This window comes from Microcaecilia unicolor, chromosome 11, assembly GCF_901765095.1.
Source record: "Microcaecilia unicolor chromosome 11, aMicUni1.1, whole genome shotgun sequence".
Classification (NCBI taxonomy): domain Eukaryota; kingdom Metazoa; phylum Chordata; class Amphibia; order Gymnophiona; family Siphonopidae; genus Microcaecilia; species Microcaecilia unicolor.
This window is the reverse complement of record NC_044041.1, coordinates 87955897-87973882: the sequence shown is the minus strand read 5'-3', so window position 1 is coordinate 87973882 and position 17986 is coordinate 87955897. Positions and strand designations below refer to the sequence as shown.

The 17986-nt window shown below is 42.4% G+C and overlaps 1 protein-coding gene across 2 annotated transcripts in view; it reads right to left on the bottom strand.

Annotated features, from left to right (window-relative positions):
* Positions 1 to 17986, bottom strand: part of HSH2D (hematopoietic SH2 domain containing) — a 34672-nt gene that overhangs the window by 13834 nt on the left and 2852 nt on the right. The window contains exons 1-3 of one of the 2 annotated variants that reach the window (XM_030220050.1): positions 15669 to 15803; positions 5317 to 5442; positions 2925 to 3014 (exon numbers count right to left, since the gene is read on the bottom strand). In XM_030220050.1, coding sequence (XP_030075910.1) covers positions 2925 to 3014; positions 5317 to 5420 — 194 coding nt within the window. In that variant the 5' untranslated portion in view covers positions 5421 to 5442; positions 15669 to 15803. Of the gene's footprint in view, positions 1 to 2924; positions 3015 to 5316; positions 5443 to 15668; positions 15804 to 17986 lie in introns of those variants that run through there. The other variant, XM_030220051.1, reaches the window with a different exon arrangement.

Genomic DNA, 17986 nt, shown 5'->3' with positions numbered 1-17986 from the left:
CTGCGCATTGCATGCCCTGCTTCCCCTCATGTCGAGTTCATGCTCGATTTTAGTGAAACTGAGCATACACGAGTGTCACGAGCATGCATGCAATGATCAGAGAACAGCGCTGGAAAAAGGCTTTAGCTGGTGGGGATTGGGGACCCCCGCCAGCCAAACCAAGGGCCCTGGATCCAATTTTTTGGGGGGGAGGGGGACCCAGGCCCCCCATAGCTATGTCACTGCACTGAAAATGCCTGGTTAGCAATCAAGCCCAAACTGGCTATTTTGAGGGGGTAAGGTTGGCACTCAGTTGGTTAAGAGCAAGTATTTGGAACTTAACCAGTTAAAAGAACAACATAAATAGGACCGCATAAAATGCAGTCCTCTCTTTATGGATTATTCATAGTTAAGTGCCGAATATTGCACTTAACCGGCTATGTTTTAACTGGCTCCCTATACCCAGGATTGAATTTCTGGGTTTAACACTGGCTTCGGTGAGCAAAACGCTGATCCCTGCCTGCTCAATACTGGGCCCATTAGAAAAAAAAATTATCACGTGGATTAGCCCATTGAACTTCATTTAATACAGAATTTAGATCAGTTGAAACAAGCTTTAAAAACTTATTTTCTCAGGCCTTTGGTTCCTTTGATGTATGATATTGTTTTATTTTTAACATCATGTACATTTACCTTATAGTATGTTTTTATATAGCAAAAAACCCCCACAACTTTTGTATAGTTTGAGTGATGAAATACTTTTTATTGTTATGTATTTTTTAATACTTTGTATGTGGATTTGTTCCCCGCTTACACTTTTACAGATATAGCGGGTTATAAATAAAGCTTTATTATTATTATTAAATTGGTGCTTAAATACAGGACATGATCGCATCCCACAGTATGCCATTTTAAGTTGCGTTAGGCGCACATTAGCCTATCACAGCTTAGTAAAAGGGTCCTTTAGAGCACTGGGTGGCCCATGGAGAAATCCTCATGGTAAAGACCACACTATCGTTTAATTACCGCAAAAATATACCATGACATGCTATAATCAACGAGCATGCCAACTACTACCATGTTAAAATCAGGGCAGTAATCTGCAGCTCATTGTTAAATGTTACCCTTCCTGTCAGTGACTGAATGTGATTGGCTGAAGGCCTCCATCTCCCTCTCGATTTCAACCAGATCCTAACCCCACACCGTCCTTCCATAGTAAAGATTAAAAATACATGGTAGTTTAGTGAACCCCTACCCCCAATATTAGCATAAAAATCCCTAGTGATTTAGTGGCCCCCTCCCTTCCCCCACCCTGCATGTTAAAGGAAACCTTCCTTATATGGTAAAACTAGCCTTGCCTGGTGATCCCAGGATACACTGCGTGGAACAGGGAGCCACCATTTTGAAAACGGCAGTGCCAGAGGTAACAGCAAGTGGACATTGCTCCTGCTTTCAGGTACGAGGGGAATCTGGGGAAGGGGGTCCACTAGACAACCAGGGATTTTTGTGCTGATGTTGAGGCCTACCAGGTATTTTTAACCTTTGCTGTGAGGGGACTGGGGGGGGGGGGGGGGGGGGGGGAGGGGGCTTGGGTTGGGTCAGGGAAAGAGAGGTCCCTAGACTACCAGAGATAGAGGCCACTGCAGGAAGCAGTCCAGGGAAGGGTGGTGGGTTTGGAGTGAGAAAAGGGGTTCCACTAGGCACTCACTCCTCTCAACCAACCCTTTTATGCTGCCCTGGGCCTGGTGCAAAATTTCCAGCACACAACATGGGGGAATTTTTAAAACTTTTGCTGTATGATATTAAATGAATATGGTAAGGGTTTCTATGCAAGTGCTGAAACCTTTTCTGCATTGCTATCCCACAGTAAAACTGTGATAAACCCATAACTGTGCAGGAAGTTTTCAGTATGGGTCGCTAAGAGAGTTGCCAATCTTAACTGCAAATTTCCTTGACAAAACTGTAACCCTATGCCCCAAAACACTTGAAAGATAAAATCTGAAACCCAGTGTGAACAATGACAGAGATTTAGCGAGGAGGGGAAATTATATCATTATCCTATTAGGGAAAGATTGCCAAGTGGTTGGGGGGGAGGGGGAAGAGGTAAACAGGAAGCAGTATGTATATTCATGCATCCTTCTCCTTAGAGAGGGTGGGGAGGGTTAAGGTTTGTAGTAGGGCTTTTAAGAAACTTTTTTTTGAAATGGGCTAATTTTAAACCAATTGAGCAGTTGGGGATAATGAAGATGAATAATTTTTGTAGTAAATTAGTATAATTTTGTTGATTGACCTACCAATGAAAAGGCATGAGTAACAGTGTTAAACAAATAAATTGTATGGTGTACTGGATGCGGTTTTGATACAATATGGTTATATATTCAATGATTTCTTGAGATTACATATAAATTGATGTTTTATGGTTTCCCCATTATTTTAACACCACAAAATGGTGAGTCCGAAAACTGAAATTGCATTCCATTCACAAATGGGTCTGGATTTCAGGACATCCATAATTCAATAGTCAACACATACTTATACACACTTGGTCAACTGGCATATTTTGGCTACTCAGAACAGCAGACACATTTGGTGTTTCAGGGTCCAGAGGTGAGAACACCTGCTACCCATATTCGCTGGCAGTGTTTGATGAAATGTCTTGTAGAGTTTCAAGTGGAGGAGTAGCCTAGTGGTTAGAGCACCAGTCTTGACATCCAGAGGCAGCTGCTCTTTGTGATCTTGGGCAAGTCACTTAACCCTCCATTGCCTCAGGTACAAACTTAGATTGTGAGCCCTCCTGGGACAGAGAAATATCCAGAGTACCTGAATGTAACTCACCTTGAGCTACTACTGAAAAAAGTGAGAGCAAAATCCAAATAAAAAAAATACAGTGAGCAATTGTCTTGCAGTGACATTTCACCGGAACATGTTCTTCTTTGCTTTCCTACCTGTACGATAAGGTGTATCCAAGACGACTTTCGCTGACTCGAACAAGGAAACATCCAGGAGCTGTATCCTGCAATAAATTCTCAGCCTCCCTATGAAAGACATATTTGCAAATATCAAATTACATTATGCTTGGGTTGTTGACATAAAAACTAATGGACTAGCCAGCAGATTCCTGCCCAGCAGAAACAGGTGTGTAAGCCAAGAACCAGGCCTTACCTGCCTGACTGGAAATTTGAACTTGGCTGAAAGAACATCAAGAACAGACCATTAAATTTGTTAATCCTTGACCCTACCTACAGTTCATCCTGGAACTATCTTGAGGAATAACTACTCCCAACCCCCCTACGAAAACAACAATCTTCCATTGACATACCCAATGCTAGAGCACCATCTAGTGACCTTAAACCACCATTACATGTGGAGCATTACTGCACATGGGGTCCTTTCACTAAGGTGTGCTGAAAAATGGCCTGCGCTGGTGTGGACGCATGTTTTGGATGCGCACAGGTCCAATTTTCAATGCACCTGCAAAAAAGGCCTTTATTTTTGCCTAAAATGGACATGCGGAAAAATAAAAATCAGCGCGCATCCATTTTGGGCCACAGACCTTATCGCCACCCATTGACTTAGTGGTAAGGTGTCATGCGTTAACCAGGCGGTAATCATCAGCATGTACACTGCAGATTACCACCCATTTAGCGCCGTGCAGTAGAAAATAGAAATTATTTTCTGCCGCGCGTATTGGACGAGTGTAGAAATTAGAAATACTGCCAGGAGCACCCAGTAGCTGAGCGGTAGTTCTAATAATAAGCACTTTGTACACACGTAGGTGCCTTTGAGTCTTAGTAAAAGGGCCCCCTAGTCCCTCCGATATTCAAAACCATTTAACTGGCGATGAATAGCACCTGGCCAGTTAAGTGGTACATGGCTGGCTATCTGATATAACTGGCTAGCCGCCAATTTTTAGCATGGGTTTGGCAGCCATCTTTGGCCACGTGTATAGCTGGTACCAGATCCAACTGGTTCAGATCAGACCAAACCATTTCTGGTTCAAACCAGTCGCAACTGGTTACGACCAGTTCAAACCGGTTCCGACTGCTTGTGCAAACTGGTTCTAACCGGTTGTGAACAGTTCCAACAGGTTCTAAATGGATAAAGTTCAATCCAACCAGTTCTGACAAGGTTCAAACCAGTTTTGACAGGTGAATTAGAATAATTTTTAATTTTGTTCTAAAATATAAAAAGGTCTGCCCAAATCACACCCAGAACAAGACTCCTTCATATCTTGTGTGCAGTACCTTTCCTAAAATCACTACTTATCGTGCACATTGATTTACATGTGAAAATCTGCTTTTTGCACATGTAGCACACAACTCTTCCAAACTGATCTCCATAGAATTCAGCCTCTTCTCGTGGCTGTCATTTTTCTACATAAATAAGGAGCAGGCTAAACTATTAAATTTATTTATGGCCAATTATTGCACTTAAGAGATGGCGCTTTTTACCGCCTGATATTTAAAACCATTTAACCTGCCAGGAACGGCTCCTGGCCAGTTACATGGCACTTAATCTGCTATCTGGCAATATTCAGCAGGAGGCTGCCCGTTAGGCACTTAGCAGATAAGAGGCTATATGTATATGGCATGATAACAAACCCTTTACCTTAAACCCAACTTGACTGATTCTTAGCTTCCCTATCCCACTACAACATTTATTGTTATCCCCTACCGGACTTGGTGAATGCCTTTACGGTATTATGTAAGCCACATTGAGCCTGCAAATATGTAGGAAAATGTGGGATACAAATGTAAAAAATAAATAAATAAAATATAGCCAGCTATTCGTGAATATTCAGTGCATTACCGGCTAAGTTTGGCAACCAAACTGGGCTGCTGAAATAGCAGGCCTATCTTTGGCTATTTAAACTAACTGGAGCATGCTGAATATTGACTTGGTTGGTTATGATTAAATGGGCCAAAAATAAACTGGATATTCAATGCCAGTCACTGGAAACGGTCCAGCATTGAATATCCAAGCTCAGCGCAGACCGCAGAAGGTAGCCTAACTCCAGCAGTCTGAATATCAGGCCCTTAGTGTTTAGAAAGATCTGGGCTCCATTGGGTTGAATTTTGCTCTTTGTTAAAAGGGATTATTTATTGTATTTGTTAGACCTGGGGCTTTTGACTATGTTATATTGTACTTGTATTTTTATTTCGCATCTCTGATTGCAAAAATAAAAAGTTTAAACTATAAAATAAATAAATCTACAGAAGCAAAAGGTTGGTAGTGTGTGTAAATGTGTAGAACAGAAGTAATGTTAAAAAGAACAGCAGTAGGTCCACCCAGAAAGCCTCAGGGAACTACCGATGTACTTTAAGAAATGGTTCTTACTTCCTTGTGATGACTCCATGAAACCACTCTGGAATGCCGTGATCTTCAAACCATCTGGCCTGCGTTCCCACAAACCACTTCACATTAGCCTCAGGTAATGGCATAGTTTCCTCGCTGAGGTGTCTGCTACGGAACAAAATTTGTGGTTTAGACCTCAGAAGAGATGGTCATCTCAGAGCACTTGGTCTAAAGTTTCATGGCCAAAGGCTAGATACTGGTTCTTCAGCCACAGGTTCACATGCTGCAGGTGACACGTTCATGTGTTCACGTGGCCAGGATTAGCACAGATCATGTTTCAGCTAAGAACAGGCAATAAGGTGCAGTCCCCATATACGTCTTGTACACATTTATCAACCAGAATGTGAAGTTAAGAGCAGCAGGTTATGCATGTAATACAGTGCTGTGACGTTTGGAAACACTCATGAAGAGATGAATACATTAGGCAATATCTGGCAAGGAAGCCTGTAACCTTTCTTTAAAATGAGTAACAAGAACCTTAACTGAAGGAAGGAGGTGGCTAATATCTCACGTTCTTCCTCAGGCCAGACATTTGATCTGTGCATGCTGTTTAAAATGGCACACAATTATACAACTTTCCTTTGCACACAATCACTAGATTTATATATGGTTGCCTCCCCCCTCCCCCCCAGGTCCGCTGAGCAGGCTGATCCAATCCTGGTTTTCTCCCAAGAACGCACATGAAGTAAAAATGATTTTCTTAGGAAAATCAAGCAACATAAAATCAGTTATTGTGTGACAGGGGAAAAACTAGGACTGAACGCCCCCGTTTGGTTCACCTGCGATGAGGTGACAACCCTTCTCTCTCTACAAACGCTGCATCAGTTGTTTGGTTGTTTTGTGCTGACTGTTTAATAGTGCTTGCCAGCAAAAGATGCTAAAATATCACCCACTGAATGGATAGACCCTTACTTTTACCCATCATGCATGTAGTCTAGAGCACCACCTAACACTGTACTGCAGTGCTGAAGTGTTTTTATAGAGTTCTTTAAATGGACTCTGCTACTTTAAGGTACAGAACAATCAGGAAGGAATTAATGGGAGAAGTAAGCAAATAGATGGCAGGAGACTGGGAGCCAGCACTAGGGAGGAACCAAAAGGATTGGGGTTGATGGGTGGTGGTGTACCAGGAGAGAAATAACTGGTGACCCAATAAGAACTGTGAAACCTCTGCCTCTTTAGCTCTTGTTATAAACATTGAAGATCATGAAAGCTCTGTGCATAGGACTCTGGACCACTGAGTTCGGTAGCCCTGTTGCATCACTTCATAACAAAAACAAGCATCCTAACAAAGAATCCTTAACTTCATAAGAACATGCCAATACTGGGTCAGACCAATAGTCCGTCTAGCCCAGTATCCTATTTCCAAAAGTGGCCAAGCCAGGTCACAAGTATCTGGAAGGAACCCAAATAGTGGCAACATTCCATGCTACCAATCCCAGGGCAAGCAGACTATGCACTTCTCCTCCAGGAACTTGTCCAAACCTTTTTTTAAACCCAAATATGATAACCGCTGTTAGTACATCCTCTGACAAAGAATTCAGAGCTTAACTATTTGTTGAGTAAAAAAAAAAAAAATATTTCCTCCTATTTGTTTTGAAAGTATTTCCATGTAACTTCCTTAAGTGTCCCCTAGTCTTTGTACTTTTGAAACGAGTAAAAAATTCACTTCTACTCGCTCTACACCACTCAGGATTTTGTAGACCTCAAATCTTATCTCCCCTCAGCTGTCTCTTTTCCAAGCTGAAGAGCCCTAACCTCTTTAGCCTTTCCTCATACGAGAGGAGATCCATCCCTTTTATCATTTTGGTCGTTCTTACCTCCTCTAATTCCGCTATATCTTTTGTGAGATACGGCGACCAGAACTGAACGCGATACTCAAGGTGAGGTCGCACCATGGAATGATACAGAGGCATTATAGTATTTTCAGTCTTATTTACCCTCCCTTTCCTAATAATTCCTAGCATCCTGTTTGCTTTTTGGGGGCAAGGAACAAATCCTGCTTCTGTAGATAGCGGCATACTGTAATATGACGGGAGTCTGAGTCACTTATATCCTCTTTTGTGATTTCAAACAAAAATGATAAGTGGCTTACTTATTTCTGGCTTGAGAAAAATTCACTTTGAAGAAACTTATAAAAGGTTGTTTACAATTGCTGGTCCAGTTTTGTGAAGTCGGCTGGCTATACATATCAGGACAATTAGAGACACATCTGTATTTAGGAAATGATGATTGGAGGGTGTAACTATTTTCTGAAGTATTTGTGAATATAGGGCCCTGTTTGCTAAGCCACGTTATAGGTGCATTAGCGTCTTTAACGCGCGTTAGTACATAAGCATCGCCATGCTGGGCCAGACCAAGGGTCCATCGAGCCCAGCACCCTGTCTCTGACAGTGGCCAAAAGAACAAACAAATAATTTGTCCCGGTCATCCCAGAAATAGTGGATTTTTCCCACGTCCATTCAATAACATTCTATGGCCTTTTCCTCCAGGAAGCTGTCCAACCCTACTGCCTTAACCACTTTTTCCGGCAACGAATTCTAGAGTCTAACTACACGTTGAGTGAAGAAAAAGTTCCTCCGATTCGTTTTAAATTTACTACACTGCAGCTTCATCGCATGGCCCCTTGTCCTAGTATTTTTGGAAAGAATAAACAGACGCTCCACATCGACCCGTTCCATTCCACTCATTGTCTTACAGACCTCTATCATATCTCCCCTCAGCTGCCTTTTCTCCAAGCTGAAGAGCCCTAGCTGCTTTAGCCTTTCCTCATAGGGAAGTCTTCCCATCCCCTTTATCAACTTTGTTGCCCTTCTCTGCACCTTTTCTAATTCCACTATATCTTTTTTGAGGTGCAGTGACCAGAATTGCACACAATACTCGAGGTGCGGTTGCACCATGGAGCGATACAATAGCAGAATATCCTCATTTTTGTTTTCCATCCCTTTCCTAATAATGCCCAACATTCTATTTGCTTTCCTAGCCGCAGCAGCACATTGAGCAGAAGGTTTCAACGTATGACCAACGATGACACTTAGATCCCTTTCTTGGTCCATGACTCCTAACACTGAACAATGCATGACGTAGTTATAGTTTGTGTTCCTCTTTCCCACATGCATCACTTTGCACTTGTTCACATTAAACGTCATCTGCCATTTAGACTCCCAGTCTTGTAAGGTCCTCCTGTAATTTTTCACAATCTTCCCGTGCCTACAATATCCCTATAGGCACCTATAGGGTTAGCGCGCGTGCTAATTGTAGGCACGTTAAAAATGCTAACGCACCTTAGTAAACAGGGCCCATCTCTGGGAAAAAGGTGATTAAGGTAGCAGATCCAAAATGTAGAGGATGACTGAATTTTCATGTCATGGGTTCATAAGCAGTCTGAAAAAGTCACATGTTCAAATTTCTGTAACTTTTGTATTTTTTCATATAAAAAGGGATGGGGTTTGGACTACTGTATTACAAATTGTTTGCTCTAACAGAATTCATTAAAAGCTTTTTTTTGTTGTTTCTAGAGACTTTAGCACCTTTTCTCAGAGGCGGAGGGACATTTTCAATATGATGTCTAAATCCGACTTTGAACGTTTTGCTCGAGATGTCAAGAATCCGAATAGCGAATATGGTGATTTTTAAAGCAGCAAAAACATCTATTTTTTTTTTTTTTCTAAAATGGTCACTTGATATACGTTTTTGTGCTCTGTGTGTTTATCTTTTTGGTCCATTAAAAAAAAAAAGTCCAAGTGAAAAATGCACAAAATCAAGCCATTGGGATGTAAGAGGGGCCACACAGATATCCCAGCAGAGCAGTGGGGCATCCTAGGGGGGCACTGCAGTGGACTTCACCTAAAAGCTCCCAAGTACACATCTCACCGTCACTCCCTTATACTGTATAATGAGCCCTCCAAAACCCACCAAAAACCTACTGTACACCACTACAATAGCCCTTATGGCTGTAAGTATCACCTACATGTGGGTACACTAGGTTTTTGGTGGGCTCACATTTTCCATCACAAGTGAAACAGACCCCTTTCTCCATAGTGCACTGCACCAACCACCACGCTACTCCAGAGATCTGCTTGGCCTGGTCATAGCATTTGAAGCTGTCATGGAGGCTGGTATGTACTGGGGGGGTTTTCACATCTTTTGGGGGTGGGAGGGGCTCATTCCTTTATTCCTCCAGTGGTCATTTAGGGCCCTTTCTTGTGGCTTTTAGTCATTATTAAAACAAGTCTAACTCAAAACATTTTAGTTCTGGACGTTTTCATTTTGTTCCATAATGGCCAAAAAACATCCAGGTCTTAGGAATTTGTGAATCCCACACTTTTGACATGCCCTCTTGAGATTTGGATGCACTGCAGACGAACAGCATAGAAAAACTTCTGGAAAATGGGATTCGAAAATATTGATTTGAACATTTTGATGAGGAAAATGCCCATCTACCAGTTTATGCCACTTTTAAAACGTTTTTTTTTTTCTGTTTTGAAAATGAGCCCCATAGTCACACATGATGATCTAAGTGTTCTGAGGTTTGTCTTTAAAAAGTCCTTTCACTAAGGAATGGATTTAGTGCACACTAACGATTAGCATGTGTTAAACGCTAAGACGTTCGTAGGAATAAAATGGGCTTCTTAGCATGTAATGCACAGTAAATCCATTAGTGTGGCTTAGTAAAGGAGCCCTAAATCAGTGGCATAGCTACAGGTAGGCCTGGGTGGGCACAGGTCCAACCAGCAGCGGCACCCCACATCAACATGTCTCTTCCTTCCCAGTGTCCCAGCATCTGCCCGCCTGTCACTGAACCCCATCCCTCCCTGGTGTACCTTACAGGCATCTCTGACGCCTGCAGTGATTCAATTATTGCTGCGCCAGCCCTGCAGGCTTCCATATCTCCGGGGGGGGGGGGGGGGGGGGGCTGTGGAAGGGCTCATCTAAGTTAGCTCTGGGCCCATCCAAAATACTGGGTCTGGCTACCCCACTGCTTGTTATTACCAGCAAGAGTATTGCTTTTGTTTCCTGTTGATTTGGTTGTTTTATCTTATATTTTAAATTATATTATTGTGTTCAATTATATATGTACATGATGTGATCTGCCTAGTTGTATGTGAGATACAAATAAAACAAACTTAAAAGGGAAAGAGATTTAAGAGTAGTATATTCATTCACTGTAGCACTATTGCACAGTGCTGAAAGAGAACAATAATTCATTTATTAATGGAGGAGTGACCATTCCTCTGTCAATAAAATTGTTCCTCATGGGCACAAAGGGGGGGGGGGGGGGGAAGTCCTTTTTGAATAAGGCTGTCTGTCTCATGTCATAACACATGTGTGTGAGCAGTGCATACTTCTCTAGTTCTCTGTGCAATTAGATTTCCTGAGGTCAGGGATTATGCCTCATGCATGCTCATATCCTGTATCTCCCACACCCATGTGTCTCTCCTACAAGCAGGTGGCCCTTTCTACCTCTTCATCAACACATTCACCTATGCCATGGCTCTGCTCCTTCCTAAATTCTCCTTTACCACTGTTCATCTTTCATGTCTTTCCAGCTCTCATCAGCCCTTGTCCCTTCCATAATTTAATTTTTATATCAAACACTTATTTCATCCAGTCAACTCTCCTTCAAAGAATAAGAAGCTAAACATACTACTTTGGACACTGGGATACCTTACTGTCATTTACTGTTTATTGAACAATTTTCTATACCACCTAATTTGAGGAACCAAGTCAAGGTGATATACAAAATAAATAAAACAATATACAAAATAAATAAAACAAGGGGGGTGGAAGGGAAAGAATTAATAGGAAAGTCACATGCAAACAAGGTCTCCATTAGAATAACTAGTGGTGATGTCTTTGCAATTGCCCTTTGTCCCCCAGCACAACAAACTTGTGAAGGGGTCAATTGCCCTGGGTATTAAATGCAATATTAAATAAATGAGTTTTAAGCATAACTCTAAATTGTTTATGCAATTATATTCTCTTTCATTATCCAGGCCAGATTGTACATGGAGACCCATCAACTGTATCCATATCCAGGGCTTTTTTTGAGGGGGTACTGGCACCTTTTCCATTGTCTGCTAAAATTGACCCATGAACCCCAAGTTTTATGAAAGAGCTTAGGCTTTACACACCAATTCTGCCTTGTCATAGATTCTGTGACTGGTTGCATGGGACCTGGTTATTGTGGGGTGGGTCCCTCACTGATTACCCCACCCCTGAAGAGTGAGTGGCCTATCATTTTTGTTGTTGTTGTTTTTTTTTGTTTTGTTACATTTGTACCCTGCGCTTTCCCACTCACAGCAGGCTCAATGTGGCTTACATGGGGCAATGGAGGGTTAAGTGACTTGCCCAGAGTCACAAGGAGCTGCCTGCGCCTGAAGTGGGAATCGAACTCAGTTCCTCAGGACCAAAGTCCACCACCCTAACCACTAGGCCACTCCTCCACTGGCACCTTTTTTGCTAGAAAAAATGCACTGTCCATATCTATTCCAGGATCAAACTGCCCGACTACAGCTGCCTCAAAAACAAATATGTATGGTACAACTAAGTTGGAGAGAGTAAGGTACAAAGGAATTTCTGCACCCTACAAAGTGCCAAATTTAGAACCACCACCTGCAAAAATGTTACACAGGAACAAATTAAGCAAAATACACAAAATGGAAAAATGCTGAAAACTGAGAAAAGAAAAAAAAATGCCTTGAACACTCATTTCAGTAGAACCAGCCACAATTGTTCTGCAAACCACTAAACAGTTGGACAGAAATCAAATTTAATTCGTATTGCTACTTATAGTACAGCCAGGCTTTTAAAATATACTTTAAAAGCACAGATGCACTGCAAGAAATACTTAGAAAGGAAATGAAATCTTCAGTTCTAAGAAAGAACAGAGCCAGCTTAATATATCCACACAAGGAAACGGGATCCTTACAGGAGACAATAGAGGAACTAAAAAGGGCAACAGACTTTTATTTAAAAGAAAGTAAGTAAAAGCCAGAGGAAAAGCCAAAGTAGCTGCAAAAAATAAAGGGGAAAAAAGGTCATTCACAAAAAGCAGATCATCGCAAACAGAGAACACAGAAATCTGAGAGATAAAAAGATCAGGATAGGAAAAGGAGAGGCAGAAAAAAAATAGCAAAAGTTGTAAAGTGAGGTGACAAAGACTTCTTTCAGATATATTTGGTGAAAGGAGGAAGGCTAGAGCTGGAATTATGAGACCCTGTGGTGTGGCATCTCTCAACCTCCCTCTATTGGTCCAGCGCCTCTCTTTCTTCCCTCCCCCCACAGTCCAACATCTGCTCCCTCTTCTCCTTCCCATTTGGTCCAGATCTCTCTCTTTCATTCTCCACCCCCCTTTCCAGTCCAGCACCTGCCCCCTCTGTCCTCTTTGGTCCAGGTCTTTCTCTTACTCTTCCATCTGTCATTCTCCATTCCACCCCCCTCCCAAGGTTCCCTTTGAAGCTGAACCTAAAATGTAGGCATGAATCCTGCACCTAAATTTACGTGTATATATCCCAATTAAATCTAAATTAGTGCCAATAAAAAAAAGCTATACACAGCTTTCATACAAGCAGCTTAGAAGCTATGTGTAACTCATGCTGTTCTGAGCATGCACAGCTTAGCAACTGGTCGAGCTGGCAGCTCATTTGAACACAATTTTTTTTTGTGCATCACTCGCTATTTTCACCTTGGTAATTTTTACCGAGGTGGAATAGTGATCAGTGCTTTACAAGGACTTTTGTGCATTGGGCCCAAAGTCACAGATACAGTCCTGGCTGCCTTTCTGGGCAGACTGGGGGGGGGGGGGGAACCTTAGAGGCTTGGGCCCCCTACAGAACTTCAGCACCCCTTTACCTTTGCTGGTGGATATGCCAAGGCCCCACCAGCCAAATAAATACGATGCCACTCCCCTCCTCCTCTGAGCATGCTGGGACTTCTCGCTCATGTTCGAGAAGTCCCAGTGCATGCTCAGAGCAGGAAGGAAGCAGCGCGGCACTGTATTTATTTGGACGATGGCGCATTGGCATCCCCGCCAGAAAAGGTATGGTTAGCATGTGCACACAGGAGGGAGAGGGGAAGAGGAATGCATTGCCCCCACCCCCCAAGTCCACCCACAAAATTGCAGGGCTGGCTATACTACTGGGATAGGCCATGCTGGTCTTTGTCTGCCATCACTTATTGTGTTGCTCTGATGCTTTGGTGCATTTGAAAGAATTGATTTCACTTCTTGGCACACCTTGTGGTTTCTGTTATTGCAGAACAAGAATTGACCACCCTTCCCTGCTCACCCTTCATTGTATATGGATGCAGTGCGCACTAGCTGTATGCATGGGCAAAAATAATTCTGCTTGTGCTGAACTAACTTTTCCCTCCCTTTTCAGGTATTTTTTTTCATGTTTGCTTCACCTATTCATTCTTTGTGTATCCTTTGCACTTGTACTAGAACGTTACGCATGCAAATCAAGAGGAAGCAAAGCTAATTCCAATTTGCATGCAATTTCAATTTGTAGGTACCCAAACAAACCAAATGCATGCTCATAAATGCACACCTCTGGCGCACTTACAGAGAAGGATCTGCCCCTTGATTGCTTTAGGGAGGGAGCCCTTTGCCAACTGGGTAATTTTTTTTTTTTTTAGTCAGCATCAATCCATTGTGACTAGCAATAGCGTTTAAAACCTGAAAGACTGAATTACTGTTAAAGAAGTGAAAATATTTTCACAAATACCACCAAATCACATTCAGTAAATTCAAGTATGATTTAGAGAAAAGACCTCAGTTACTCCTAGAAAACCAAGCTCCAACATACAAAAGACAAGCTTGCCCGGGGAACACATCAATGGTCATAAAAACTCCACCTTCCCTTTAATTCAGAATATCTTAAATCAAAAACCTTTTCTTCAAATTTGTAATCAATAATTTTTTTTAAGTAGAAACATAACGTCACCTATTTAAAAGGCGGTAAGGTGGACGTGCTGTCGATTACCGCCAGGAATGCCCCTTGCAGTAGAAAATAGAAATGATTTTCTCCTGCTGGAAACTGCGTGCGCCAACTTCGGAACTACCGCCGGGCACCCATGCTAACCCGGTGACAGGGTCGACTTGGCGCACTCTACCACAGTTTAGTAAAAGAGGCCCCTAAAAAAATTAACACGTAGAAAAGGAATTCCATATTATATACAGAGACATTCATCCAAGACCATCCAGTAAAAATGTGTCGCTATAAACTGTGTTTTTACAAAAGTGAACACCAGAACTGGCGCCTGTGTCAGATGCACTCACCATTTTCCTCAGAGCTACAGAAATGAAAAGAATACGAAAACATTTAGTACATCAGATCTCCTTAGACCAGTGGTTCTCAACCAGTGAGCCACTGAAAAATTGACAGCATGCTTGTGCTTTTCTCAACAACCATGTGTGCTGCAAGTTGGGGAAAGCTGAGAATCAGGAAGTTGGTCCTCTACTTTTGGCAGTAGCCTTAAATGAAAATATTGCAGCTCACCCCTCTCTTCCCCCCTGGCAGTCCCCATGATTGTTTCTGCATTTCTCTTACATCATTGTTAGCAACACTTAAAATATATATAGTGTTTTTTTTCCTTTGTTCAGCTGAAAACTGTAGTGTTCAATGTGTCAAGTATAAGTGAGAGTGGGATGTTTGACCACAGGAATACAAATCCTGGAGACAAGAATCTTAAAAAGTTTGTTTATTGATGAAATAAACTTTTTAAGATTGTCTCCAGGATTTGTATTCCTGTGGTCAAACATCCCACTCTCACTTATACTTGTGTTTTCCCGTGGGGCGTTCGAGTTCCCCGCTTGGTTGCGGATTCTTCTGAACATATACCTGTGTTCAGTGTGTCACACTTGTGAATATTGTCTGTATGTCACAACAGAAGAAAGACTGAGAACCACTGCCTCAGACAAAACACAACCTGGAAAGATCAAACCATTCTCGACTAGTATACACATACACACAGGTGCAAAAAGCTTAGTTTCAGCCAACAGCTCAGGCACAAGAACAGTTGCGAGTTTATGAATCAAGTCTGAGGTTTTAATACAAACTTATTTAAAATTTTTAGTTTTAATTTTGAAAGACATGAGCACCTCCATGGCAAATGTATTTGTTCAATAAAAACATTTGCTTAAAAAAACAGTCAGGAGTTTCAGGGAAAGCAACGTTATAATTCTCTGAACTAAGGTAAACATAAAAAGCTCAGGTCAGACAGAGATCGAACCACTCGAGAGAGAAAAAACCCAGCCAAGTCCTAGCATACTGATAAGACAAAACCTTTTTTTAAACAGTATGGTATAAGCCATCAGTAGAAAAACACAGTACCTCTGAATGCAGGAGTGTGGTTAGCCAGGAGTGTATCTCATACTATCTTCTTCCCCTGGTTCTCTCGTCCTCGCTCTCATTTCTTTAGGCCTACGTCACAGCAGGGCGGGGCTTGGCACAGGTGAGTAGTGCTACTATACATAGCAAATATGCATACTATATATAGCAGGTAGAGACGTCAAGCCCAATTTACTTCCTGGTGCAGTGCCACAGACCCCAGTTCATCTCTGGCTTTCCAATCATTGCTTTTGCCTTTGGAGATCCACCGTACATATTCCAGGCTTTCCCAGATTCTCTACTACTCACTCAAACACCCCCCACCCCCATGCCTGAATCCACTATTTGCCGAGATAGGAGCAACTGGTAGCACAAGGAAACGGATCTTTTTAAAATGCAGGGGTGAAAGGAAACAACAAACAAATAAAAAGTTGACTGCCTTTTTTTTTTTTTTTTTAAAGCAAACATACACTACACGGCAAGACTGACCAGGAAACAGGGTGCGGTCCCGTCTTCATTCACTGTATTAGTGGTACGGATGTTCTGATGAATAATAAATTAGCTCCTAAATCCTAATCATTGGTTAGGAGATGCTACACAAGGTGAGACAGCAGTCCTGTGTACAGGCAGACCCGCTTAGTCAACATGCTATTGTCAAACATTGCTTCTGCCCAATAGCTCACACAAACCCTTAAGATAACCACCTCTTATTTTTTATTTTACATTTGTACCCCACATTTTCCCACCTATTCGCAGGCTCAATGTGGCTTACATAGTACCAGTAACGGCATTCGCCTTGGCGGTTAATAACAAATACATGAGGTAGGTGTATATCAGGCAACAGGAAGAAGGGAATGTAGATTATATATTTTCCAGTTAAATCATTGGTTATGCTGTGTTGTTGGGTTTGGGGATTTAAGGTGGGTCGGTGGGGTAAGCCTTTTTGAAGAGGTTGGTTTTTAGAGATTTCTGAAATTTAAATGGTGATGGATTGTTTTCACAACTTTTGGTAGTGCATTCCATAGCTGTGGACTTATGTAGGAGAAGTAGGATGCATAAGTTGTTTTGTATTTAAGTCCTTTGCAATTAGGGTAGTGTAGGTTTAGGTATGATCATGATGATCGGATTCTGTTTCTGGTTGGTAAATCTATGATTTTATTTCATTCTAGAGCTAAAAGATGGTTTACAAGCCATAACTGACACCCAGGCAGGTTACTCGCCTGAGTCTCCTCCATGCTATTTGTGAACATGAAAGATTGCTGTGTTGCTTTTAGTGGACATAATCTATACTTTGATTTCATTCTGTGTTTGGTCCAGGGCCGCCGAGAGGGGGGGGGGGGCAGGGGAGGCAAAATTCCCCCGTCGGCCATCTGCCACCGGGCCCCCTCCATTGAAATCACAGCACTTCTCACCTCCTTGTGAAAGCGCTGCAGGCAGCAGCAGATCGCCTCCCTTCAGGCTTCCTTCCCTCCGTGTCCCGCCCTCACGGAAGTTACGTCAGCAAAGGGATCCTTTTACTAAGTGTATTAAACTTGCATTTCCCACATGGTAACAATAAAATAGAACATGGCACCCATTAGGCACATGTCCAGTTATTTCTTTTACAGGTTGCAAGTTACATAGCACACAGTATGCTAGTTAAAGTTAGTGGACCTGCACCAACTGAAAACCCCAACAGTGAGCTGGTTATGTTTTAAAGAACTTTGGGAGCCGGTTATTAAAGTAAGGCCCCCTCCTAAACTCTGCTTTACTTTGTTGGCAGGTATGCTAGGCACCCTGCACCCCCCCCCCCCCCCCCCCCAATAGACTGCTGCTGCTCCCCACTGCTTGTTTCTAGCTCTGAACAGCATGTACAAGAAGTCCTGGGATGCTGCTCAGAGCCAGAACCAAGCAGCAGCGAGTGGCAACAGTCCATTGATTTAGCTGGCAGGACTCTTCATTCCTGCTAACAAAGGTATGTCTAATGTATCTGCATGGAGAAGGGTGAGAGGAATGGGTTGCTACCACAGTCCACCCCTGTCCTCTCCCCAAATTGCAGGGATGCCTACACCCAGCAAGGCCATTGTTAAAAAATTACCAGCACAGCTGCTGTGTTAACTGAAATACTCTCCATGCCCAGTTGTCACCTAGTTACACAACACACAACTGTGTGCCAATTGTAACAATAACACAAATGTGATTACTGCATTTGGGTGGTAGCAGTTAATGTGTGCCAATTTACATGTTAATAACCTAATGGAGGTTAAAGGGCCCCTAAATTAGTAAATCTCAAACTAGAACAGCACAGGAGCACATGGCTAAATTTACCAGACCTATCTAGC